Raw genomic sequence first — 25,706 nt, 5'->3', positions numbered from 1 at the left:
TAGCATCCCTGGCCCCCCTCTCCCAGATCCAGGCGTGCCTTGAGAGTAGCAGAACAGAAAACTCAGAGGCAGAAAGCACAGATCAGCCGGCGCAGGGGTGACATAGAATAGGAGGGACTGAGAGGGTGGGACTTGGAGCAACACCATTATCTAAGAGAGATTACATTCCTTTGTCTTGGTAAGAACTCTTCTTGGTTTTTTGCTTCTTGGCATCCCACCATGGGAGGGATAGGATTCCCTGAAGCCCTGACAACAGCATGATGGCATGCTTGCATTTTTATGCAACATGGAAAATACATTGTTAAGGCCACAGGCTCAAATTTTGCGTCACATTTTTTAAGATGTGTCCTTCGTTTTGAAGAAAAACAACAACAACATTGGGGAACTGATCCAGAACCTCCTCCCAGTCGAGATCAGGGCGCTGCACCAGTTTCTTGCTTCCACTTGCCCCAGAAAGTGATGTTTACTGCAACCACCACCTGTAATTTGAGGTGGTGGTTACAGTGCTACCATGTTGAGTGCTGGCAATGGATCTGCTGAACAGTGAAAGTTATACATTTAAACTTGCATTCTTGAGCAGATAAGTTGCCGTGCCCCAACCATTGGGAAACCACATATAATCAGTATGTGCATTTTAGAGCAGAGTTCAGAGGTCTGGTGCCAACCATAGTTTGCCAATTTAGGTATCGCAGTAAATTTTGCTTAGCATTAACCTTCGAACTGAAAGTGAAACTGCAAGAGAGGAGGAAGGAGGGAGAATATGAGCACATAGCTTATTTGTTTGGTAAATTATCCATAGTGAGTTAGGCTGAATCAACACTTATATAAAAAGCACTGTGAAAATCCTTTAAAAAACACGTTTAAAAATATATATGGAATTTACCATTAGCTCACCAGCACCATCTAATGTCACATTTGTATAATGCACCTAAAACGTTATATTTGTAGCTTTATAGCTGAGTCTCCAGTTTAATTCAAGTGTCCTTTTCATAGAATTAGAGAACTGTAGGATTGGAAGGGACCCCCGAAGGTCATTTAGGAATCTCAGCTCAAAAATCCCATTTGTTGTTGCTGTTGTTGTTGTTGCTGTTGTTGTTTTGCAGCTCTGGACCTCTGTACGTTGTTGCCTTTTAATATTTTTTCTTTCTTTGTGTGTGCTTGGCTTTAAGATCTCATTTGCAAAACAGCACAACACCTGGGCTGCTAATTTATATACACTTTCTTCCTTTCCCTTCATTCTTCCGTTGCAGCGGTGTCCCAGCAGTGGTGGATTTTGCTGCTATGCGTGATGCTGTGAAGGCTCTGGATGGAGACCCGGAAAAAATCAACCCCATCTGCCCTGCTGATTTAGTAATTGATCATTCCATCCAGGTTGACTTTAATAAAAGGTAAGGTATGGCAATAGAGTTTATGTCCAGCAGGATTTTTTTTTTAAAAAAAGGGGGTAGGGGGTGGGGAAAACAAGAAACAGATGCAGAAACCCAACAGAGAGTTAGGCACAGGACATTTTCAAAGCACTGAACCAATTTTGACAGCTCAACATAAGAAGAAGATATGTTATCCCCGTCCTTCCATCCCCTGCTGCTGATATAATTAATGTTTTAGAACCCTTTCCATCCCTCTTACATTCAGGCTAGACCCTGCCAAATATGCCTACATTCAGCATGGAATTAGCACTTGAGCCAGACAGTAGGAATTACTGCAAAAGCTCCTTAAGCTCTCTTCACCGCTTGTTTCTAGCTCCCTGGTGCAAGGTAATTAAAGAGCATAAAACAGCTGAGCTCAATAAACAACAAACGTTCCTTTGTTTCTTGCTCTCCCTCACATTTTTTTTGCCCACACACGTTGGACCTTGTGAAGCATCCTCTTAAAGGTATACCGCTCTGATAACCCACATATTTTGTTTGCAGGCCAGACAGTTTGCAGAAGAATCAAGATCTGGAGTTTGAGAGGAACAAAGAAAGATTTGAGTTCTTGAAGGTACAGCAAAAGATTCCCCATTTGTGCATGAATGGGGGAAAGCAGAGCTTGGCTCTGGTACAGGGATTGGGGAGCCCTGTGGTCTCCACATCCTGCTAGACTCCAACTCCCATGAGCCTCAGCCAGCATGGCCAGTGGTCAGGATGATGGGAGTTGAAGTCCAGCAACTTCTTGAGAGTCACAGATTCCCTTCCCCTTCCTTAGTGGTCACCAGGGAAAAGAGCATGTCACATGCTGGGCTGACTGCTGACAGTCCGTGCGGTTTAGGAAGTGAAAATGGATTAACGATCTGGGAGCTGCCAAAATAACAACTCTCAAAGAGCTGGACAGAACTTTGAAATTGGATGCAATTAAATGAAGCGGTGCGATGAAAAAACAGCTGAAGGGGTACTATATACGGACAAATTTGCACTCCATAGGGGGGAAAAGTATCTGTTTTCTGACATGAATGAGGATCATAGAACCAGAGTCAAAATGTGGAGGGGGGAAATCGGACATGGAATTATGAATAACATTGAGGATGATGAGAGGCAGGACTATGATGTTGAATGCACTTCGGAATTCAGACCGTGGGAAGTCAAAACAAAATTATTACAATTTGGAAGACAATTGGACCTTTTTATTTTAGTTTTTTATTTTTATTGGATTTGATTTGATATGATATGTTAATTGGATGTTTTAATTGGAAAATTAATAAACGTTTAATAAATAAATAAATAAATAAAAAGAAAATGGCTACACTTCTGTCTTGGAAGATGCAACTGGGCAAGGAAGTCCTGTGAAGACCTTGGCCCCATAGAAGAAGGGAACTGACAACTGGGGTTGGCAGAGAAACAAAAAAGTGTTCCTTGACCACCAATTTAGAGTTGTTATTGTTTTTGCCTTGACAGATGTTGCCAAGTTTATCTTCTAAATATGTGTGGAAACACAAGGGATCAGATTTTTTACTTTGCAGTTTCTGGGGCTGGATTTTGAGCCCAGCATCCATCCACCACAAGGCTGACTTGGGTGGCTTTCATTTTGTTGCCTTGATTTTACAGTTTTCACATGCTGCTTTCAAAAATAGTGGGGCCCTAGCAGCTTGTGAGGTGGGGCCTGGGGTAGAATCTTCTGCTTAGTGATCTTCCAAACCCCCCACCCCCAGTACCAGATAACAGGTTTTTTTATGCTCGGACCCACATAATGCTGCCAAGATCTTTCTTTGACTATGTCTAAGAGAGAGCGCCTCTTCCGTTTTGTGTTTCCAGTGGGGCTCCCAAGCCTTCCAGAACATGAGGATTATTCCCCCGGGCTCTGGGATTGTCCATCAAGTGAATCTGGAGTATTTGGCAAGAGTTGTCTTTGATCAGAGTGGATACTATTATCCAGACAGCGTGGTGGGCACCGATTCACATACCACGATGATTAATGGCTTAGGCGTCCTTGGCTGGGGTAAGTGCCCTTGAACTTGATTGACCTATTCAGTGGTTTGGGTTTATGTTGAGTTGCAGGTAAACAGAGTTCTGTTTCTCTCTCCCTTCCCTGTCCCAAATAAATGATCATTAGAACTACCTGAAAACTCTTGTTTTAAAAATGTTTGAAAAGGACTGCTGCAAAAATGCCCAGATGAAGATGGGGACATTTGGACCAAACTTTGCATTTAAAAACACTGAACCGCATTTCTCTTAACTACCTTTAAAGCAATTACACGTTCCCTCCGTACAAATCCATGCACAACATTAGCGGCAGAGACCTCCCCAAAGATTAAATCCACGGAAGATTAAAATCCACTTGAAAACCCGCCTAATACCAGTCTAATCCCTACCGTTTAAGGAGAACCCAAACAGCAAAGTTAATGTTTCTGAGGAATGTTCAGACTTGGTGCTGGCCAAAGGTTTGACTCTCTTTCCAGTTCCAGATGGGGGTTTGCGGTCCTTGTGTTTCCCCTGAAGGTGTAAAAGGATTGTCTGATCAGCTAATAAATTGTCTACATGCAGACAATGCAACCGCATAAACCTTTTTAAGACTTTGCAGTTTTGCTTTAGGTAAATTCAGTGCAAAGCAGGAACTGTTTGCTGTGGAATATAATAAGTATATCCACAAGCACTTCATCCATCCTGCTTGTATGTTAATGTTGGCAGCAATCCATTGGAATTTTCTTTCTCTCCGCCTTGAAGCTTTACCGTCTTTTTTGCTCTATAAGACTCACTTTTTCCCTCCTAAAAAGTAAAGGGAAATGTGTGTGCGTCTTGTGGAGTGAATGCAGGCTGTGCAGCTATCCCAGAAGCCAGAACAGCAAGAGGGATTGCTGCTTTCACTGCATAGCAATCCCTCTTGCTGTTCTGGCTTCTGAGATTCAGAATATTTTTTTCTTTTCTTGTTTTCCTCCTCCAAAAACTAGTCTTGTGGTCTGGTGCATCTTATAGAGCGAAAAATACGGTATATCCTTCTTGTTTGTCATCAGGCAGTGAGACAGTTGTGTTTAATGCTGTCTTTGTCCTCGTTGGCAGGCGTGGGGGGAATTGAAGCAGAAGCCGTGATGCTGGGCCAGCCAATCAGCATGGTGCTTCCTGAGGTGATCGGCTACAAATTGATAGGTAGCCCTCAACCACTTGTCACATCCACTGACATTGTGCTCACCGTTACCAAGGTAATCACATGGTGCGACACCACGATGGCCAAAACCACTGTTGTCCATTTTCTAGGGATTTGATCTTCCCTTAATTCCAGAAACATGTCTACCATAGATGGGGGGCAGGGGAGCAGAGAGGGTGCCATTACTTCCGTAGTGGGCAGAAAATAGATCTGGATCTACCATTAGATCTCTGGCTGATTTGCAGTAGATCGGCAAGGATTTCTGACCCCCGTTTGTGTTTAACAATGGCAGCATGGAAATTACGCTTCCCTCAATTATACTGAGATAACCAGGAGTGAATATTTGTGTGGAAGGGTTATGAGCTATATTAAGTTCTGATGCTCAGAGCTAATTTCTGGGCTCAGAATGATTTGATTTTAAGTCTTTTGTATCAGGGTCTGGTTGGTAGATCTCATGTTTCCTACTAAAAATCAAAATAGATCCTGCAAGCCTGATGTCTATGTACCGCTGTCCTTCATCAGGTGGAGCAAACTGGCCTAAGAGCATGAGCTATGAGCCTAGAAACTCTCCCCTTATTCACAAATTAACTCGGTGACTCAACCTCTCCCAACCCTCAGTCTGCAGTACAGAGTTGATGATAATTGTTCTACCTTATAGAGCCATTGTAGGGATTACTGAGATAAACTAACACAACGATAGCTTGAAAATTTTTAAGCGGTAGCCAGTGGAAAGCTGGCTAAGATTGGGATGCTGGCAGCTTTTGAGTTTGTGCTCTTTTATTAGAACACAATTTATATCAGACGGTTCTAAGTGCAGTTTTTAATCTGTTACAGCACCTCCGCCAGGTTGGGGTCGTGGGTAAATTTGTTGAGTTCTTTGGGCCTGGGGTGACTCAACTGTCCATCGCTGATCGAGCCACCATTGCCAACATGTGCCCAGAATATGGAGCAACTGCTGCCTTTTTCCCAGTTGATGAAGTTAGCATCAAGTACCTGCTTCAAACAGGTGAGTGTCAAACAGGTGACAAAATTCAGGGGGACACTTGAACACTTGAAATAGAGAAAATGCATCTGCTGGGTTTACGATAAGTTGGACTGAGTGCTTTTAACTCCAGCATGTGCAAACTAGTGTCAATATCTGTGTGGCCCATTCTGCATATAATGACAAGCCATGGTTTGCCATTTTGAGAAGGAGCAGGTAACAATGCTCCCCCCCCCCACCTTGCATATTACAGGAGGAAGTGAGATGAAAAACCTCCAGCTGAGGTTTGCAATAAAGCTGCAGTTTCCTGTTGGCACCCATATAAGGCAAACTGTGGCCATAGTTTGTTGGTTATCCTGATTCGTGAACAAACTATAGATTGCACAAGCTACAGTTTGCCATCTTTCAGATGAGGTTTGTTAGAAAAGCTAATTGAAAAAATATCTTGTTTCCTCTTCATGCACAAAGAAGGGGAGCAGACAGTGTATGATACTTCCTTCTTCCAGTAACAGAAAAACTATGGCTTGTTGATACATCTGAACTGGGTCAATGTTTACTGCTTTTTGTGCCTTAGAAGAAAATGAAATAATGGAGGGGTTTGTCCTTTAGTATTGTTTATGATCTGATTAGGTGATTGAAAGTGGTTTAATTCATCACTTTGAAACCTCAAATTTACACACATTCAGAGAAATATGAAATACACATACAGTCGTACCTTGGAAGTTGAACAGAATCTGTTCCAGAAGTCCGTTCGACTTCCAAAACGTTTGGAAACCAAAGTGCCGCTTCTGATTGGCTGCAGGAAGTTCCTGCAGCCAATCAGAAGCAGCGGAAGCCCTGTCAGACATTCGGGTTCTAAAGAACGTTCACAAACCGGAACACTCACTTTCGGGTTTGGGAGCCAAAACATCAGAGTACCAAGGCATTCGGGATCCAAGATACGACTGTATTATCACCATCATTATTATTATAATAATTTGTACACCGCCCTTCATCTGTAGATCTCAGGGTGGTTCACAGCATAAAATTATGTCATCAAAAAAAACCAAAATAGGGATATGTGTTCAGATCATACCGTTTCCACTATTTTTTAAAAAGGGATTTCTTTGTTTGATGAGGCAAATATAACCTGTCTTGTAACCCCGATCGATCTATTTTGAAGTCACCTTAAAAAAATAAAGATATGTGTTATTTAAATAGGAGCCTCTAAAGAATCCATAGCCCTAATATGTGACACTGAGGCATCAATAAAGGTAAAGTTAAAGGGACTCCTTTAGGTCCAGTCACTTTATTGGTCAAGGGAGCCGGCATCAATAATCCTATTAAATCATAGATTTGGGAATATTAAGGACATCTCTGCATATAAAGAGCAGAGTAAACAACAGGCAAGATCCTCCGTCACAACCATCCACTTCCATTTTTAGACATGGCAAGAATTTTGCATACAAAATGAAATGCTGATATAGACAATGAAATGTTTTATTTATAATTCCCAATACTGTGCGTTCACTGGCATTATGAACTCGGCTCAGAAGCGGATATCTTTTTGTGTTCTTATATTGTTAACCACCCTGCAATCCTCAGATGACGGGGAGCATACAAATTTAATAAGTAACAATATTAATAATCTTCTATTCAAATCCTACATGGCGACCTAAACATTTGATTGTGGAATTCTAAGTTGTTGTCTTTGTGCTTGTTTGAAATGCTGCAACTTGATTGGCTCTTTCCATCTGCTTTAGGCCGTGATGAAGATAAGATTAGGCACATAAGAAAATACCTTGAGGCTGCAGGAATGTTTAGAGATTTCAGTAACTCGTCGCAGGATCCCGATTTTACACAGGTAGGTTTGCTTGACTTGACACCTTCCTCAAATGAGCATTCAGGCCTTTTGCCTCTCAGACTTAATAAGGTCCTACCTACCACTTGTGAGACCTGACAAAGGCACTTTGAATTTGGCCCAGAAACTATTAGGCAGGCAGTGAAGTTGAGCCAGGATTGGCATTATATGCTCAAACTGTCTTGGTCCAAAGAGCAGCCTGTCCTCTGAATTCTGCACCGGCTGAAGTTTCCAAACTGTCTTCAGAGGCAGCCCCACATACAATGTGTTGCAGTAGTCTAACCTAGAGGTTACCAGAGCACAGACAACAGAAGTTAGGCTCTCCCTGTCCAGACAGGGGCGCAGCTGGGACACCAGCCAAAGCTGATGGAAGGCGCTCTGTACTAGGGCTGGGCGATGATATATCAATATATCATCCAAAACCGGTTTGAAGTCCATATTGTGATATTGTTTTCATAATTTTTGACCTGGCAATATATCATGAATCATGATGTGTATGAGTTTGCGTGTTATGCAAAAACCATGATGTGGGGAACCCATTGAAGCCAGCAAATGCCTCTACATAAAAGGTAAAGGGACCCCTCACCATTAGGTCCAGTCGTGACCGACTCTGGGGTTGCGGCGCTCATCTGGCCGAGGGAGCCGGCGTGCAGCTTCTGGGTCATGTGGCCAGCATGACTAAGCCGCTTCTGGCGAACCAGAGCAGCACAAAGAAATGCCGTTTATCTTCCCGCCAGAGCGGTACCTATTTGTCTACTTGCACTTTGGCGTGCTTTCGAACTGCTAGGTTGGCAGGAGCAGGGACCGAGAAATGGGAGCTCACCCCATTGCAGGGATTCGAACCACTGACCTTCTGATCGGCAAGTCCTAGGCTCTGTGGTTTAACCTACAGTGCCACCCACATCCCTTCTACATAGCTCTACATAGCTCCATCCTTATTTCAGTCATCATGATCAAATGGTATATCGTGATGTTTTTTATTATTTATTTATTGAATTTATATACGGTCGTACCTCAGAAGTCAAACAGAATCCGTTCTGGAAGTCCGTTTGACTTTCGGAGTGTGGCTTCTGATTGGCTGCAGGAAGTTCATAAAAACAACAACCCAATAGCCCCCCATCTCTCGGTGATATGTCATGATGTTGAAAACTAGATATTGCCCAGCACTACTCCGTGCCATCAAGGCCACCTGAGTGTCAAGTGACAGCACAGGATCCGGGAATACCCCCAAGCTGTATACCCGCTCCTTCAGAGGAAGTGTAACCCCATCAAGAGCAGGCAACCTCTCAGCCATTTGGACTAGGGAACCACCCACTCAATCATCCCTGACCATTGGTCATGTTAGGATGTTAGGATTTTATGTAAGCTGATGCTGGCTAGTGTGATTAGTATAAATTACATGAGATGTCTGAGAAGAGTGTGGGAACAGAAGACTGTCTTATCTCTCCTGTCTGAGAGTGTTATTGGACTGTACTTTCGCTTTTGCTGTATGCTTTCTGTTTCTGCCAGAGTTTGGAGAACACAGACGTGATTATGGATTCTCTGTGTATATTGTGAATAAAACGTAGTTTAGATTTACGGATGTCTCTATCTTCTTGCTGTGTGATGCCAGAAGACTTGTGTGCACTTTTCATATGAGAAGTGTCGCAGAGGGGCGACACTCTGGAATGAAGGGACATGCCATTCCAGAGATGTGCCTACTGGGAGATGCTCGGAGGTACTGGGAGTCTGCCGTCCCCCCCAGGAGTGTTTGCCCTCAACAGCTGGTATTGGTGGAAGCTGGAATCCAACAACATCTCAAGGACCACAAACTCTCCATTCCTGGTACGAGTGGAGATCCTTTTCTAGAGCGGGGGTGGGGAAATTTTAAACCCCCAGATGTTGCCAAACTGCAACCCACACCACCCCTGGCTATTGGCCATACTTCCTGGTGCGGATGAGAGTTGTAGTTCATCCACATCTGGAGGGGGTTCCCCACCCCTGGTCTAGGAGAAACATCTCTTTCAAGAGTCCCAAACTCTTGATAATATGCAGAAGACCTTCTGTGTTGCATGGCGAGTTCCCGCCTCCCCCCTCGGAAATAAAGACACGAGACACAAGAATTAGAGTTAATGGGTCAAATTAGGCCACAACTTTATTGATTACAGGAATTGAGCGGTATTGGCTTAGGCATTGGTCCTATCATCTAACCGGCTTCAGCCTGCTTGCTTGAAGACCAGTAAGGGTTAACCACCAGTAGGGGGAGTCCCGCTGATGCACATCAACTAGGAGCTCCCCCGGGGTCACCGCTCGGGGGCGTGCCGTGGGCCCACACCTCCATAGGCTTAGGACAAGGCCACGCCCCCCGGAATCCTTTACCTGGGGGGATCCTTTGATTTGGGGAAAGGTGATGGCGCTTCCTCCCCCCCCCCCGATTGGCTGACCAGGGGATGACACGTCTGAGGATTCCCCTAGTATCGCAGGGGCTCTCAGCCAGCCCCCGTGAGTGTGGGGAGGGGCGTGAAGCCCGCAACCCCACCTCCTCCCTAGCTCGGAAGTGGCTTTTTCATTCCTTCCCTCTGAAGACTTCGGAGCATGTTGGCACAGGCTAGCTGAACTGGGAGGTCCTCCAAGCCAACTGTGTAGCCCACCGGGCATGCATGGCAGACCACCAAGGGTTAGATTAAACCTCCTGTTTGTGTTGCCTACTGAGGACCTCAAACAGAGGGAGGGTTGTTGAGCACCTGACAAACCCCGAAGCGAGGCTGGTGGGCCGAGTTCAGGTTGGGGCAGGCCTGCACTGGAATAAATCCTTGGCATTGTGCTGTTAAGCCTGCAGGGCTTGTCCTGCTTGTTACAAATAGTCAATTCCTGTGAAATGCAGCCTGGCTTCCTTTTGCTTCATAGGTGTATTGTGACTTCCTGTCTAAAGCAGGGATTGAGAAGCTGTGGCGCACTCCAGTTCCCATCAGCCACAGCTAGCATGCCTAATGATCAGGGATGATGGGAGTTGTAGTCTAGGAGGGCCACAGGCTTCCCCAAACCTTGTCTAAAGCCTCCAGGGGATTTAGAATTGCAGATCCTGTCTCTGTAAGAACTATCCTTTGCTGTATGGAAATACCCATGCAGGCAACCTGGTGCCTCTACAAGCCATTCCTTCATGCTTGTCGGGAGCATCTGAAAAATCTGCATTGCCCCCAACCATATATAGATCTCTTCTGTCCCCCCACCCCAAATCACTGTTTTCTGTGGTGGTGAAAGCCACCAGACCCTAAGTCAGGCTGCTGATAAGGACCCCTTTAACTAGCAAATATTTAGAGGAAAATTAATAGAAGGCTCCAACTCTCTATTAGGAATATCATATGCCCTAGACTAGGTCACTGTTAGCCTTTTGGGTAATCTGTCCCTTTCCAAGATGGCCTTGATCTCCCCTGTCAGAAAAAAATAAGTAAGTCCAGTGCAGGACAAAGCAAAGATATTCTTGAATATTCCTCAGCCTCTCCACAGACCACCTGAATGGAACTCTTGGACCATGTTTGAGAACCGTTGCTTTAAAGTATTTATCATTTTAAGAACTGATATTGACATGGTTAATGACATATCTATATCTATATGTGAGACTGCAAATTTACGATTTTAGGATGACCAGGAACTAGACCCCTGGCTTGATTATGAACGACTGGGGTAATTCAGAGTAGAGAATAATGCCAGCAATGTTGCAGCGTTCCCTGGGAGTCCACCATTTTACTCTTTCCCATATAAGTTAATGCCTTCAATTCAGTCCTATGTGGGGGGAACTCACAGGCAGTTTTGAAAATTGCATCTTGTTTACCCAATCTCTCTCTCTTTTCTTAAATAGATTGTGGAGTTGGATCTGCAAACAGTTGCTCCATGTTGCAGTGGCCCTAAAAGACCACAGGACAAGGTCGTGGTCTCTGAAATGAAGAAGGATTTTGAGAACTGCCTGGGAGCTAAAGTAATGGCTTTTTTTCTTCTCCAGCTGAGATTCATTTTCTTTCTTCCTCTTTCATTCAGAAACTTTAATTGCTTCAGACTTGCTTTTAGAGCTCAGAATTTCTATACTCTTTGGCCTGGTAGTCCCTAACCAATTCCAACTGAGGAACCTGCCCACTGAATCCCCTAGTTGTTGTTTGTTTTTGGACAACATGCCCATTTTATCCATTGTAGTTTAAGTTGTCTGCTTTTTTATGAATAGGCAAATAAGTAAAGAGTTTGGCCCCTCTTGTGCCAGTGAAACAGATTTCAATCAAGTGCTGCTTCCGCTGTTCATTTGTGGTTACAAAGACCTTCCTTTGCCTAGTCTAGACTTTCCCAGTTTTTCTTTTGTGCACAAACTTTTGGGAATTGGCTGCTGATAATGAGAAACTCATTCCCTTCTCTCTCCAACCCTGCATGGAATTTTGGTTAGAATTATTTTGTTTCTGACTATATAGGAGATAGGCAGAAATTTCAGAGGGACAATTCATCAGCATTTGCACAGAAGACTAGACTTTTTTTTCTGTCTAAGACAATATACCTGGCTTTACCAGCTGATTAATTGCAGGATCTTTTCATCTGCCAAAGCCCGAACCATTCTGAAGTCAGCAGAGTGCTTCATTATAGTCAGAATGCAAAGAAACTTTCCTGAATGCTTGGTGAAATATTGCCTAGCAGAACCCTAATAGAGTAACCCTACTGTACAGCTGGACAAATGGATTTCAACAGCACAGTTCCCTTTTCAAGTTAACATGCAGAGTGTTTTGATACATATGGTGCAGTGAACGTATATGGTTTTTCTGCCAGTTCCAATAATGAGTTGCTCCTCCTTCCGTACACAAAACAGCATCACCAACCATCAACGAACAAGAATGAAGGATCAATGGGCTTGGGGGGAATCTTGAGGTTTGTAGAACTTAAATGGGCACAGGATGCAGATTTGTCTCTTGGTTGTGGGATGGGAAACCGACAAGGAATAGAATGGAATACCCTGGAAGAATACATGGATGTTTGATGGAATGCTAAACACACCAGCATTCCACCTTGCAGTATGCTTTGTGGCAGGTCTCACTTGTTCTCTTTCTAAACTTTGAAAAGGCAAATCTGCCTTGAGCAACTTTGCCCTGACCAAAATGGCTGCTGTAGAACTGTCTGTTTCGCTCTCCTTGGGCCTTTCCTCTGCTACCGTGATTCAAAATAATAGTTCTCTTTCCTTGTCCCCTCTTCCTTGTAGCAAGGGTTTAAAGGCTTCCAAATTGCCCCTGACCAGCATAACAGCCAAGTGAAATTTGTTTACAACGATAAGGAGTTCGAACTAACACATGGCTCGGTGGTGATTGCTGCCATTACTAGCTGCACCAACACAAGTAATCCTTCGGTTATGCTGGGAGCTGGTAAGTATGTCTCATCCTTTCGTGTGTCATTAAATTACAAATGCCATTTACCTTCCCACCAGAGCGGTACCTATTTATCTACTTGCACTTTGACATGCTTTCGAACTGCTAGGTTGGCAGGAGCAGGGACCGAGCAATGGGAGCTCACCCCGTTGCGGGGATTCAAACCGCCGACCTTCTGATCGGCAAGGCCCTAGGCTCTGTGGTTTAACCCACAGCGCCACCCACATCCCAATTATTTGGCTACCTTGGTGTAAATAGCAATTGTGTCCAAGCAGATAGGCACAGCCACACTTCCACTGTATATAAGCCTTTCCCCCCTTTGTCTCCTGTTGAGAGAGTGAGGGTGTAACAGCACCCTACAAAATAGCTCAGTCGGTAGAGCATAAGAATCTTAGCCTCAAGGCCGTGAGTTTGAGCCCCAGATTGGGCAAAAAAATTCCCGCCTTGCAGGGGGTTGGACTAGATGATCCTGGTGCAGTGGCGTAGCATGGGGGGTGCAGGGGGTGCCGGCCGCACCAGGCGCAACATCTGGGGGGGGGGCGCGCTCGCACTCGCAGCTCTCTGCCCCTACCTGGCTCACTCACTCACTCTCACTGCAGTGCTAGCTGTGCGAATCCGATCCGAGCCGCTGGGTCGCCGCCCACTGTGGAGGGGGTGGGTGCCAGGCGTGCAGTGCGGAGAGAGAGCAAGGGACTATCTGGGGGAGGGACAGTACAGCGGCCGCCCAGTGCAGCGCTGAGCGCGGGAGAGAACCACACCAGACCAGCCCAGGCAGCAGCAAGAAGAAGCTGGCAGCGGCGGCAGGTTAGGGGTTAGGGGGGGCAAATTACTTGCCTTGCCCCGGCTTAGGGGGCGCAAATTACTTGCCTTGCCCCGGGTTAGGGGGCGCAAATTACTTGCCTTGCCCCGGGTGCTAACAACCCATGCTACGCCGCTGCCCTCGTGGTCCCTTCCAACACTACAGTTCTATGATTCTATGGAACTAGGTATAGGAAAGGGCAGTTATAAAAGCAAGCTTAAATATGGTTGAAGTCCAGTGTGATGATTCCAGGGGAGCTTGTTCCTAGACTTTACTATAATACCTTAGGCAGATGCAAATCTTTATCAAGGCCTTTGACACCTGAGATGTGTGTTTTCGGAGCCCACCTTCTTCCTGCAACTGTAAATGTTCTGAATTCCGAATTTCAAGTTGTTACAGCCCACCCCGTGGCTTGAGCTGGGCTGGTAACAAATTTAATCAATGTCATCCTCTTCTAGTGATAGCTTTAAATAATATACTATGGTTTAAATGCAGCATGGAGCCAGACATGCCTGCACCTATATGATTTTGTAAGACCACATACAGTCGTACCTTGCTTATTGAACAGCTTAGTTCTCAAACGTTTTCACTCCCAAATGCCGCAAACCTGGAAGTGACTGTTCCAGTTTGCAAACTATTTTTGAAAGCCAATTGTCCAACGGGGCTTCCGATTGGCTGCAGGAACTTCCTGCAGCCAATCATAACCTGGACTTGGTTTCCGAATGTTTTGGAAGTTGAACGGACTTCCGGAACGGATTCTGTTTGACTTCCAAGGTACGACTGTATTACATAGAGGGTATGTATAAATAAATGTCCACCACTCCCATCGTTCCTGGCCATTGGCTACACAAGCTAGTGCTGATGGTAGTTGGAGCCCATCAGTGTCTAGAGGGGATTCCCCAGCCCATAATACTCAGCTGGAACAAGTGGTCTGAGGCATCCATTGACTTTGGATATTTTTTCAGGATTGCTTGCAAAGAAAGCTGTAGAAGCCGGACTGACCGTGAAGCCATACATTAAAACTAGCCTGTCTCCTGGAAGTGGGGTTGTTACATACTATCTGAGAGAGAGTGGAGTCTTGCCTTACCTTGTTCAACTAGGGTAAGAGGTTAGGTTATATTCACTTTTTTGTTGGAGAGCTCAGTCGACACTCTCGTAATTAATGTTTGATACTTGCTCCTTGGGTGAAAAAGCATGCATTAAGTATTCATTTTAACTGTTGGCTGTAACTAGAAAATAAACAAAATCGCAGCTAAAAACACAGGGTTGAGAAAAGCAAAGCAGCCTGGAATACATGGGGGAAACCACATGTTGTTGGACTCCAAATCCCATCAGCCCCAGCCAGAATTGGACAGTGGTTGGGGATGATGGGAGGTTTAGTTCAATAACCTGGAAAAGCCACAGGTTCTCCTTTCCTGCTTATAAAGGTTGCTGGAATGTTCAAGGGTCATTCAGTTGCCAACATTCAGGTTGCAGTCTGCACGTGAGTTGAAAGTATACAGTGGTACCTTGGTTTAAGAAGAGTCTGGTTTAAGAACGATTTGGTTTACAAACTCTGCAAAACTGGAAATAGTGTCCTGGTTTGAGAACTTTACCTCAGTCTAAGAATAGAATCTGAACGGTGGAAGGGCACCGGCGGTGGGAGGCCTCATTAGGGAAAGCGTGCCTCGGTTTAAGAATGGTTTCGGTTTAAGAACAGACTTCCGGAACGGATTAAGTCTGTCAACCGAGGTACCACTGTATTATTATTATTATTATTATTATTAATTATTAAATTTATATACTTCCCTTCATCTGAAGCTCACAGGGTGGTTTACAGTATAAAAACACAAAAACACATAACATAACAATAGCTGTCAACGTTTCCCTTTTTTAAAGGGAAATTCCCTTATTCCGAATAGGATTCCTCGCAAGAAAAGGGAAAAGTTGACAGCTATGAACATAACAACAAACAAAAACAATACCCCCCCCCGAAAAGGCTTGTATTGCCAGCCTCCGGACCTTTGCAGAAGAGGCACATGAAGAAGTGCTTCAGATGATGAATGCAGGGTCTGGGTCGGTTCCTATGGGGAGAGGCAGTCTTTGAAGTATTGCAGTCCTGGGCAAGTTAAGGCTTTAAAGCTCAAAACCAGCACTTTGAATTGGGCCCGGAAACTAATTAGCAGCCAGTGCAGCCGGGCCGGGAGTGGAGTTGTATGCACAAACCGTCTTGCCCCAGTGAGCGATCTGGCCGCCAAATTTGTTATTGTTTTGTTATTGTTTTGGTTCCTTAGTAATTAATTTTAAAAAGGGAAGAAAGACGAGGCCGCTCATTTTCCAGTATATATCCAGTCTTACCTCGGGTTACAGACGCTTTGGGTTGTGTGATTTCGGGTTGCGCACTGCGCCAAACCCGGAAGTAACGGAAAGGGTTACTTCCGGGTTTCGGCGCTTGCACATGCACAGAAGCGCTGAATTGCGACCCGTGCGTGTGCAGACGTGGCGGGTTGTGAACGTGCTTCCCGCACGGATCACGTTCGCAACCCGAACGTCCACTGTACCATCTTCACTGCAGTTGAGATGTATTCATAATTAAGCCCTACTGTATAAAAATGGCAGGTGAGGTGGCAAATGCAGTGAAGTGTCTCATGATTAATACTCATTAAACAAACAAACAACACAAAACCTCCCTTCTCTTTCTTGTGCTTAACAAAAGCAGCATATCAGAGAGGAGAGCAGGCTAGAAAATGCCTTGAACGTTCGACTCCCACCTGTAATGTGAAGGGAGTCTAGGCGAGATTTATTTTTTTTACGGTGACCCATCTGATTTTCCATTCATGCAAACTAGGCCTGAGATGGACACATAGAGTGGTTGTGATTTTTCCAGTAGAAACATTGACCTCAGAGGGTGGAATTCAACACTGCACTATTGCAGGTGTTCTGCCTGCCCAAGCATATCCTACTGTGCTCTTCTTTTTTTGGCAAACAGTATGCTTTATAGTTAATATGCATATGTGTATATATCCATCAAATACAGAACCTGTTTCATGCTGTCTGCAGGTTTGATGTGGTAGGTTATGGATGTATGACATGCATTGGCAATAGCGGGCCTCTGCCAGAACCAGTTGTCGAAGCCATTACTCAGGTAAGTCAAGTCTTGTGCCCCATATTCCACTATTAGAGATGTCAAATACAGACTTCCATTTTGGTTAGAAATGGCTAAAAGGTAAAGGGACCCCTGATGGTTAAGTCCAGTCACGGACGACTCTGGGGTTGCAGACAACTTCTGGGTCATGTGGCAAGCATGACTAAGCCACTTCTGGTGAACCAGAGCAGTGCACGGAAACGCCGTTTACCTTCCCGCCGGAGTGGTACCTATTTCTCTACTTGCACTTTGACGTGCTTTCGAACTGCTAGGTTGGCAGGAGCAGGGACCGAGCAACGGGAGCTCACCCTGTCGCGGGGATTCAAACCGCCAACCTTCTGATCGGCAAGGCTTTGTGATTTACACCACCGCGCTACCTGCTTGGCTACAAGCAAGCAAATTGTTGTTGTTGTTGTTATTTTTGTTGTCTGGTCTTTTCACCGTAATAAAAATTAATTGACAGACATCCAGGTTTTGTGTCTGTAGGACTTAGGTGCAAGTGAAATAGCAGTGGAACTTGTATTTTTTAAAAAAATAAATATGCATTGCTGGTGGCTTTCAGCAAACAGAATAGAAAGCTTTTGCAGTGGACATTGTGTGTTCTCAGAAAGCGTCTGTTTTACTACATTTTACATTTATCCGACTTTGTTCAATAGACCAATTAGTCTAGGGATTTTTCAATCTCACTCTGATGGAAGCTGAGTATTTGTGATCCCGCTACTCGGCTTCAGATCCAGAGCTCATGAAAGCCCTTGTTGGGTATTTCCTGGAACTGTGAGCACAGCTCAGTGATATCCTCTCTCCCTCACCATTCCCAGGTCTTCTAGATGTGAGAAGGTAGAAGCTGTAGAATTTGTAAATGTGTTATCCTGTTCCTTTCTTCCTCTCTGCACAGGGAGACCTTGTAGCTGTGGGCGTCCTCTCTGGAAACAGAAACTTTGAGGGCCGTGTCCACCCCAATACTCGTGCCAATTACCTGGCCTCCCCACCATTGGTAATAGCATATGCCATTGCAGGAACCATAAGGATTGACTTTGAGAAGGAACCTCTAGGTAAGGCATCGCTTGGGGAATAACGAACCCTTTTAATTTTGTGTATCTACCAGCTTTGATCATGCGAAAGACTGGGCTGGATGAATCCCTAGCCAGAATTAAGATTGCCGGAAGAAATATCAACAACCTCAGATATGCAGATGACACAACATTGATGGCAGAAAGTGAGGAGGAATTAAAGAACCTTTTAATGAGGGTGAAAGAGGAGAGCAAAAATATGGTCTGAAGCTCAACATCAAAAAAACAAAGATCATGGCCACTGGGCCCATCACCTCCTGGCAAATAGAAGAGGAAGAAATGGAGGCAGTGAGAGATTTTACTTTCTTGGGCTCCATGATCACTGCAGATGGTGAGAGCAGCCACGAAATTAAAAGACGCCTGCTCCTTGGGAGAAAGGTGATGGCAAACCTAGACAGCATCTTAAAAAGCAGAGGTCCATATAGTTAAAGCTATGGTTTTCCCAGTAGTGATGTGTGGAAGTGAGAGCTGGACCATAAAGAAGGCTGATAGCCGAAGAATTGATGCTTTTGAAATCTGGTGCTGGAGGAGACTCTTGAGAGTCCCATGGACTGCAAGAAGATCAAACCTCTCCATTCTTAAGGAAATCAGCCCTGAGTGCTCACTGGAAGGACAGATCGTGAAGCTGAGGCTCCAAGACTTTGGCCACCTCATGAGAAGAGAAGACTCCCTGAAAAAAACCCTGATGTTGGGAAAGATGGAGGGCACAAGGAGAAGGGGACGACAGAGGACAAGATGGTTGGACAGTGTTCTCAAAGATACCAGCATAAGTTTGCCCAAACTGCGGGAGGCAGTGGAAGACAGGAGTGCCTGGCGTGCTCTTGTCCAGGGGGTCACAAAGAGCTGGACACAACTAAATGACTAAACAACAACAACAACAACCAGCTTTGATTAGTTGCTCAGTGGCTGCTGTTCTCCAGGTGCTATGCGAAGAAATAACAAAAGGCGAAATCACAAAACCAAAATCACAAAAACAGCGCTCAGAACAATTACTTAAAAAAATAATAAAAAAGGCAGCAAAGTAATATTATCAGAGAGCAAAACCCAGGTACCAAGAGCCGAGGAGGCACTTTCTTCATCACTACCTGTGGTTTCCCAGCTGGTGGGGCACTCTGAGAAAGGTCTCTGTTTATTATCTCAGGACACAGGCAAGTACATAGAGGAAGAGATGATATGTCAAGTCCTCTGGCTCCAGTCTGCGAAGCACTTTTTATGTAATTTACTTTAAAGGTCAGGATCCATAAGAGTGTCTGTGTTTTAATGGGTCTTGTTTACCTTCCATATGCCAAATCCATATCAAGCTTCCAAGACATGTAGGTGTTTATTGAAGTGGCCGTGTGCAGTGTACACACAGCATTTTTTGAATGCTTTCTCCCTAGTTTATGGCCTGCGTACTTTACTTTCTTACAGGTGTAAACGCACAAGGGAAGAAGATCTTTTTAAGAGACATTTGGCCTATGAGGGATGAGATCCAAGCTGTTGAGCGCCAGTATGTCATTCCAGGGATGTTTAAAGAGGTCTACCAGAAAATAGAGGTAACGTGGTGTTAATACATAGAGCATTGGCATTATTTACGGCTTTCGATCTCAGCAGATGTTCTAAATACGTTATAAATACATGCTTTGCCTAAATGTTTTGTATAGATGTTTAATGTAATTCCCATTTTAATTGTAGGAAGATTGGTTCCTCGGGTTAATGTCTGCCCAGGACTACAATAAAGCGTTGTTAACAAATATTATACAGGTGCAGAATGCAAGATTGGGTTCCGGCTTCAAATTCCTTTGACTTTCATTAATATTATAGTATTACAGGGCTTCCTTCTTCCTCCCTGTCATTAGCAACCCCAGAATAAATGTTCCCAAATAGTTAAAATGGCAGAATTGTGTAAAAGTGTGTGATTTCTGAAAGCCGCAGGAATAAATTGTTCATGGTGAGGGATTTGGATTTTCCATTTCCTTTTATTTTGCTTTATTAGTAGGGAGTATCCCCAGCCCTAATTTACTTCAAGGTTGCCTCAAGGAACGAAAGCAAAAAACATGGAGCAATATTGAGCTAATGTTCTCTTGCTGAGTAGGGCATTTTTTGCCCGTCCTTGCAAACTGTTAACACCATCCTTGCCCTCTGGAAGCCCAGCACAGCCAGATGGTGTTTTTTACTGCTAATTACTTGGGCGAGGGCATCTCTGGGGAGAAATGGCTGGACTGATTCTGAATAGGAGAAAGGATTTTAGACTTCTCCAGACAATCTGTTCATTGAGCATTCACTCTGATTTGCTTGCACAAAGCTTATGCAAATAATAGACTTATTTATTAAGCATCTGTTCTGATTTGCTTACAGGGCAGTTTTACAACAATGAACATTCATCCTGATTTGCTTGAGGGTTGTGCATACATCTTCCTATTACTCATTTATTACTCATATTACTCATTACTCACCCTACACTTTACAATGGATTTCCCCATCACTTTCCTACCTGCAAAAAGGCTGGTAGTGTTTCGCCTTTCATAAAATGGATTTGTTGCACTGGGGCGACAGAGCGCTTTGCACTCCTTCAATTGTGCAAAACTCAGTTCTCAGTATGCGTTCCAGTCCCTCCAGAAAAAAATAGTGACAAAGGAGCAGTTGCCCCTCAGAAGCAGAGCTCACAGCAAAATGGCTTTGGTGATCCTAAGATTCTAGCTCTCTGCTGTATTTGCTGAGGGTTATCAAGCAGATTTCCAGGCAACTGCGGTTCAGGTTTTCCCAGCCTGTATTAGAGAGCCTGTTTAGCCCACTTTTTACATACTGGAAGGTATATATTTAAAATGTTGCACCCTATAAAGGTTTGTTTTCTATACTTTTTCCTCTTCTCTCTTGCAGACAGTAAACAAAGCTTGGAATGCATTAGATGTTCCAGCAGACAAGCTATATGCTTGGGACCCCAAATCCACATATATTAAATCACCTCCATTTTTTGAAAATCTGGTAAGTGTGTCTCACTTCCCTTTGTTTATTTGGGTAGATTTTACTGGCCAGATTGAGAAGGACTTTCTCCCCCTGTTGGCTAGTAGAATAGAATAGAATAATAGAATAGAATAGAATAGAATAGAATAGAATAGAATAGAATAGAATAATAGAAGCCTTGCAGACTGTCTTTCTCCAAGAATGCCCTGAAATTCACCTTGAAATGCACTTTTAAGTACAAATCTCATGCCTCAAGAGAGCCCTATTCTGTAGTTATGCTCATGCTTAAGAACAGCACATGAGTCAGGCTGTGTTGAGTACCCCATTCTGAGGCCACATAATTCATTTTACTTCTTCCCTGCCCTTCACCATAAGCTCCCAGGGCAGGTTACAACAATATAAAAATGCGGTCTTTCCAGTGAGTGCTGCAACAAAAAGTTGTCGTGTGGGGTCCTACTGCTCTAGATTCCAGACATTATGTTCTGTTGTTAACCCCCAACAGTCAAGTCAGCATTTTCAACATGCTCAGTCCGCACTGAGCCACCCATAGCATTCTGCCCTCCGCACCCCAATAAAGATAGGTTTGTTTTTCTGCAAACCTTGAGGTTCCTGCTGATACCTTCCTGTTGTCTATGGACAATGCCATAAAGGCTACATAAGCAATGGCACTTGCACCCTAACCATCCGAAACAGAGGCGGTGCATCTGTCCACTTTCTGCACAAATACCGTATTTTTCGCTCTATTGGACGCACTGGACCATAGGAGGGGGAGAATAGGGGGAAAATTCCCCCCCTTGTTCTCCCCCTCAAAAACAAGGTGCGTTCAAGGTGAGTTCAAGAGCAGGCCTTGCCGCTGCCCCCCGAGCTTGTGGGGCTGGCGGTGGGGGGAAGCACTGCTTTCCCCCACCGCCAGCCTCAAAGATCCCTGAAGCCTTTGGAGCGCAGCTGCACTCCAAAGGCTTGAGGCTTCAGGGACATCCTTTGTAGTCTCCACAGGGCGGCGGGGTGAAGCCCTGCAGAGGCTTTGCGCAGCCATCCCGAAGCTGGAACAGTGAGACGGAGGGCTGCGCAGTGCCCCGTCTCGCTGTTTTGGCTTTGGGGACAGCAGGCTGCTATTCGCAAGCCTTGAGAGCCCGTCGGGAACTCCCGCCGGGCTCTGCAGGCTTGCGGAGAGCTCCCCGAAGCCCGGGATGCACAGTGCCGCGCTCCCCGGGCTTCGGGCTGCAGGCAGCTATCCACAAGCCTGCGGAGCCCAGCGGGTGTTCCCGCCGGGCTCCGCAGGCTTGCGGATAGCTTCCTGAAGCCTGGAACGTGACAGGGGTCAGTGCGCACCGACCCCTCTTGCTCTCCAGGCTTCAGCGAAAGCCTGCATTCGCTCCATAGGATGCACAGACTTTCCCCCTTCATTTTTGGAGGGGGAAAAGTGCGTCCTATAGAGTGAAAAATATGGTATATTTCTGAAAAACACCTTGAGCAGGAAAGCGAGCCGTCACACCTAGTTTGGCTTTCCAGATTTGATCAAGCCTATCAAGGGTTTTTTTTATAGTTTGGGTGAAGGTAGCAGTTGCAAATTTGTACAGCTGACTCTTGAAAAACACACCCATGTGTTTGTTTTTAAATAACTACTTTTGTGTGGTGTTCTCTCAGACTTTGGAGCTCCCGCCACTGAAATCCATAGTTGACGCCTACGTCCTGCTCAACCTTGGTGACTCTGTGACCACGGATCATATCTCTCCTGCTGGGAACATAGCAAGAAACAGCCCAGCTGCTCGTTATTTAACCAGCAGAGGGTGAGTCAAGCATAGAAGCTTCTCTCTGTGTGTGTCCTTAGATAAGATGTCCTTAGATCAACATCCATCTGCTCCAGCAAGAATAGCCAATGGGCAAGGATGATAGGAGTTGTATTTCAACATCAGGAGGTTCAAAGGCCTAGTGTTATCATTTCCCTAGCTTAGTTGGTAGAGCATGAGACTCTTAATCTCAAGGTTGTGGGTTCAAGTCCTACTTTGGGCAAAAGATTCCTGCATTGCAAGGGATTGGATTAGATGACCTCCCTGTGGCCTTTACAACTTGACAGTTCTATGATTCCCCCCTCACTTCCCTCCCATTCCGCTTAACTGACTTCTCTGTTCCGTAATAAGTGCGGCACTCCAGGTTCTTTTTGGACTTCAGCTCCCATCCTCCCTTCACACTGGCCATCGGCTGATCCGGGTTCAAATCGCGGTTCAAAAATCCAGGGAGGGCACCCTGATCCACATCTGAAGGCAGCCCCCTTTAGGGAAGCTTTTAATGTTTAACATACTACTGTATTTTAATACTTTGTTGGAAGCCGCTCAGAGTGGCTGGGGAAACCCAGTCAGATGGGTGGGGTATAAACAATAAATTATTATTATTATTGTTATGATGATGATGATGTTGGGTTAAACTGTCTGCACAGGCTGCTGAGGGAGGTGTTTTTGAAAGCCAGAAATAACAAAACTGAGTCACCCTGGTCACAAGTTGCAGAAGTGAACGTTTCGGGTTCCTTTTAGTTAACTGCGCAGCCTTCTAGCTCATAAATCTGAGGATTGCCTTCTTTTCATCTTGCTAGCCTAACTCCCAGAGAGTTCAACTCGTACGGTTCGCGCCGGGGCAACGACGCCGTCATGGCTAGGGGAACGTTTGCAAACATACGCCTGCTGAACAAATTTCTCAACAAGCAGGCCCCACAAACTATCCACTTCCCGTCCGATGAAACTGTGAGTATTCTTGTCTGCATCCACCTCAGGGCTGTTTGAAACAGGATGACCCCCCGTTTTAAACACAGGGGTAGGCAGTGCTATTTTTCTAGAAAAAGGGGTGCTGGAACTCACCACAAACTTGTCTCGTTCTCTTAAAATGGCAAGGACAGCCACCTGAGAGGTGAAAAAAAGTGCTGGGCGTGGGCAAGCTTTTTTTCTCTTGAGGGCCATTACCCCTGGGGAGTAATCTGTTGTGGGGAGGACATGCCAGGAGAGGTGGAACCAGATGCAAAATGTGTTCTGGATTAGCCAGTGTGGAATAAAGACCGCTGTGGTTCAATTTCCACTTTAGCCGCATCACATTAATGTTCCCAATCCTGTATGGGCTAACTCAGAAATAATACCCACTGGGTTTGATGGAATAGCATTCAAATAAGTATGCAGAGGTGGTTTTTTTGGGGGGGGGGGTACCACAGCTGATCAGTATAGCTAATGTTATGGAAATCAAGTGAGAGTGGTTCCTTTCTGGCTTTAGTGTGTTGCTATTCTAAACGCAGGTGGCGCTGTGGGTTAAACCACAGAGCCTAGGACTTGCTGATTAGAAGGTCAGCGGTTAGAATCCCCGCGATGGGGTGAGCTCCCATTGCTCAGTCTCTGCTTCTGCCAACCTAGCAGTTCAAAAGCACGTCAAAGTGCAAGTAGATAAATAGGTACCACTCTGGTGGGAAGGTAAACAGCGTTTCTGTGTGCTGCTCTGGTTCGCCAGAAGCGGCTTAGTCATGCTGGCCACATGACCCGGAAGTTGTACGCCGGCTCCCTCAGCCAATAAAGCGAGATGAGCACCGCAACCCGAGAGTTGGTCATGACTGGACCTAACAGTCAGGGGTCCCTTTACCTTATTCTAAATGCACAATCGAGAGGGTCAAGGAAGGGGCAGGAATATACAGGAACTGATGCGATCGAAGAACGCAGTAGCTTCGAAAGTTGGGTGGAGGCTTCATGGTTGCTCATCAGTGCTTTAAAGTTTCCTCACGGTGCATGGAGGGAGACTCGAATTGTGCCTCCTCTTTGAAGGGAAAGCCTATGTGTTCAGGGTTCCACACAGCCAACTAAGCACCTCAAATAACTTTTGCTTTCTTGGCTTTTCGTGACGCGACTTAACCCTGCTACTTAATTCTGCAATGAACAGTATTTTTATATTGCATTATTTTTACCTCCATATCACTGGGTGATTTTTGAGGCTCAGTTTGCTCTAGGCGTGAAAGTGTTGGGCAGTGTTTCATTGCTCTTCCCATGGTCATCAGTTGCCCTGTGTGCTTACAGCTCGACGTGTTTGATGCTTCCGAGAGGTACCAGCAAGCAGGCCTCCCACTTATCGTGCTGGCTGGCAAGGAGTACGGCTCCGGGAGCTCCCGAGACTGGGCTGCGAAAGGGCCTTTTCTGCTGGTGAGTGCTCTGCATTTGGGATGGCGAAGGGGGGTGTCCTGTGTTCAGCTGTCTGCTGCAAGCAATGCCCCACAGCTAAATATTACACCAAAGTTTGGCCATATCCGATCTTGGCATTTTGAAAAATGGCAGCCTTTAAACCTTCCTATAACAGTACAGTCATACCTCAGGTTACAGATGCTTCAGGTTGTGTTTTTTTGGGTTGCAGACCCGCCGAAACCCGGAAGTACCGGAACGGGTTACTTCCAGGTTTTGGCGGTCGCACATGCGCAGAAGCACTAAATCGCGCTTTCCACATGCGCAGAAGCACCGCATCACAACCTACGCGTGTGCAGACTCTGCGCTGCGGGTTGTGAAAGCTGCAGGTTGCAAATGTGCCTCTCGCCCAGATCACGTTCTCAACCTGAGCGTCCACTGTATCTCATTGCTATCCGTGGTTCTGAAATGCTTGCTGCCAAAGAGAAGATAAGGAACAAAAAGTTTTGTTTGAGCTGCAGTATCCAACTAACTTTTTGAACTCTGCAAATGCAAGGCTGGATTTAAATTTGATCTTAAATTCTGGGGTGTGTGTGTGTGTGTGTTAAATGAATATATAATGGCAGTTAGTGGCATTTTGGAAACTGGTTTATAAATGCCTGTTGAGAACTTTACCCAAGAGAACTTTGCAATCGGCCACAATGCACAAACTGGAAGAAAAAGATATATTTGCAAATGCTTTAGGTCAGTCATGCTTTAGGACACCCTGCCCCTGGGTAAAGTTTGACAACTTTGGTAAAACCTCCCCCCCCCCAAAAAAACCCTCAATCTAATGGGTAGATCACTGCCGGTTTTTTATAGTGGGAGTAGATTGCAGTCT

At 45.2% G+C, this 25,706-nt stretch overlaps 1 protein-coding gene across 1 annotated transcript in view; it reads left to right on the top strand.

Annotated features, from left to right (window-relative positions):
• ACO1 (aconitase 1) overlaps window positions 1–25,706 on the top strand; it is a 52,766-nt gene that overhangs the window by 22,653 nt on the left and 4,407 nt on the right. Inside the window, exons 4-19 of the mRNA XM_083482255.1 lie at window positions 1,251–1,388; window positions 1,911–1,980; window positions 3,228–3,411; window positions 4,470–4,609; window positions 5,389–5,560; window positions 7,279–7,379; window positions 11,215–11,331; window positions 12,586–12,745; window positions 14,513–14,648; window positions 16,587–16,671; window positions 17,567–17,723; window positions 19,152–19,276; window positions 20,601–20,705; window positions 22,332–22,474; window positions 23,275–23,422; window positions 24,728–24,850. Of these exons, the coding sequence (XP_083338381.1) occupies window positions 1,251–1,388; window positions 1,911–1,980; window positions 3,228–3,411; window positions 4,470–4,609; window positions 5,389–5,560; window positions 7,279–7,379; window positions 11,215–11,331; window positions 12,586–12,745; window positions 14,513–14,648; window positions 16,587–16,671; window positions 17,567–17,723; window positions 19,152–19,276; window positions 20,601–20,705; window positions 22,332–22,474; window positions 23,275–23,422; window positions 24,728–24,850 (2,104 nt within the window). The remainder of the gene's footprint in view (window positions 1–1,250; window positions 1,389–1,910; window positions 1,981–3,227; window positions 3,412–4,469; window positions 4,610–5,388; window positions 5,561–7,278; window positions 7,380–11,214; window positions 11,332–12,585; window positions 12,746–14,512; window positions 14,649–16,586; window positions 16,672–17,566; window positions 17,724–19,151; window positions 19,277–20,600; window positions 20,706–22,331; window positions 22,475–23,274; window positions 23,423–24,727; window positions 24,851–25,706) is intronic.

The sequence above is a fragment of the Podarcis liolepis genome (genome assembly GCF_965112155.1).
Source record: "Podarcis liolepis genome assembly, chromosome: 17".
In the NCBI taxonomy this organism is placed as follows: Eukaryota; Metazoa; Chordata; class Lepidosauria; order Squamata; family Lacertidae; genus Podarcis; species Podarcis liolepis.
This window is presented reverse-complemented; position numbering and strand designations above follow the sequence as displayed.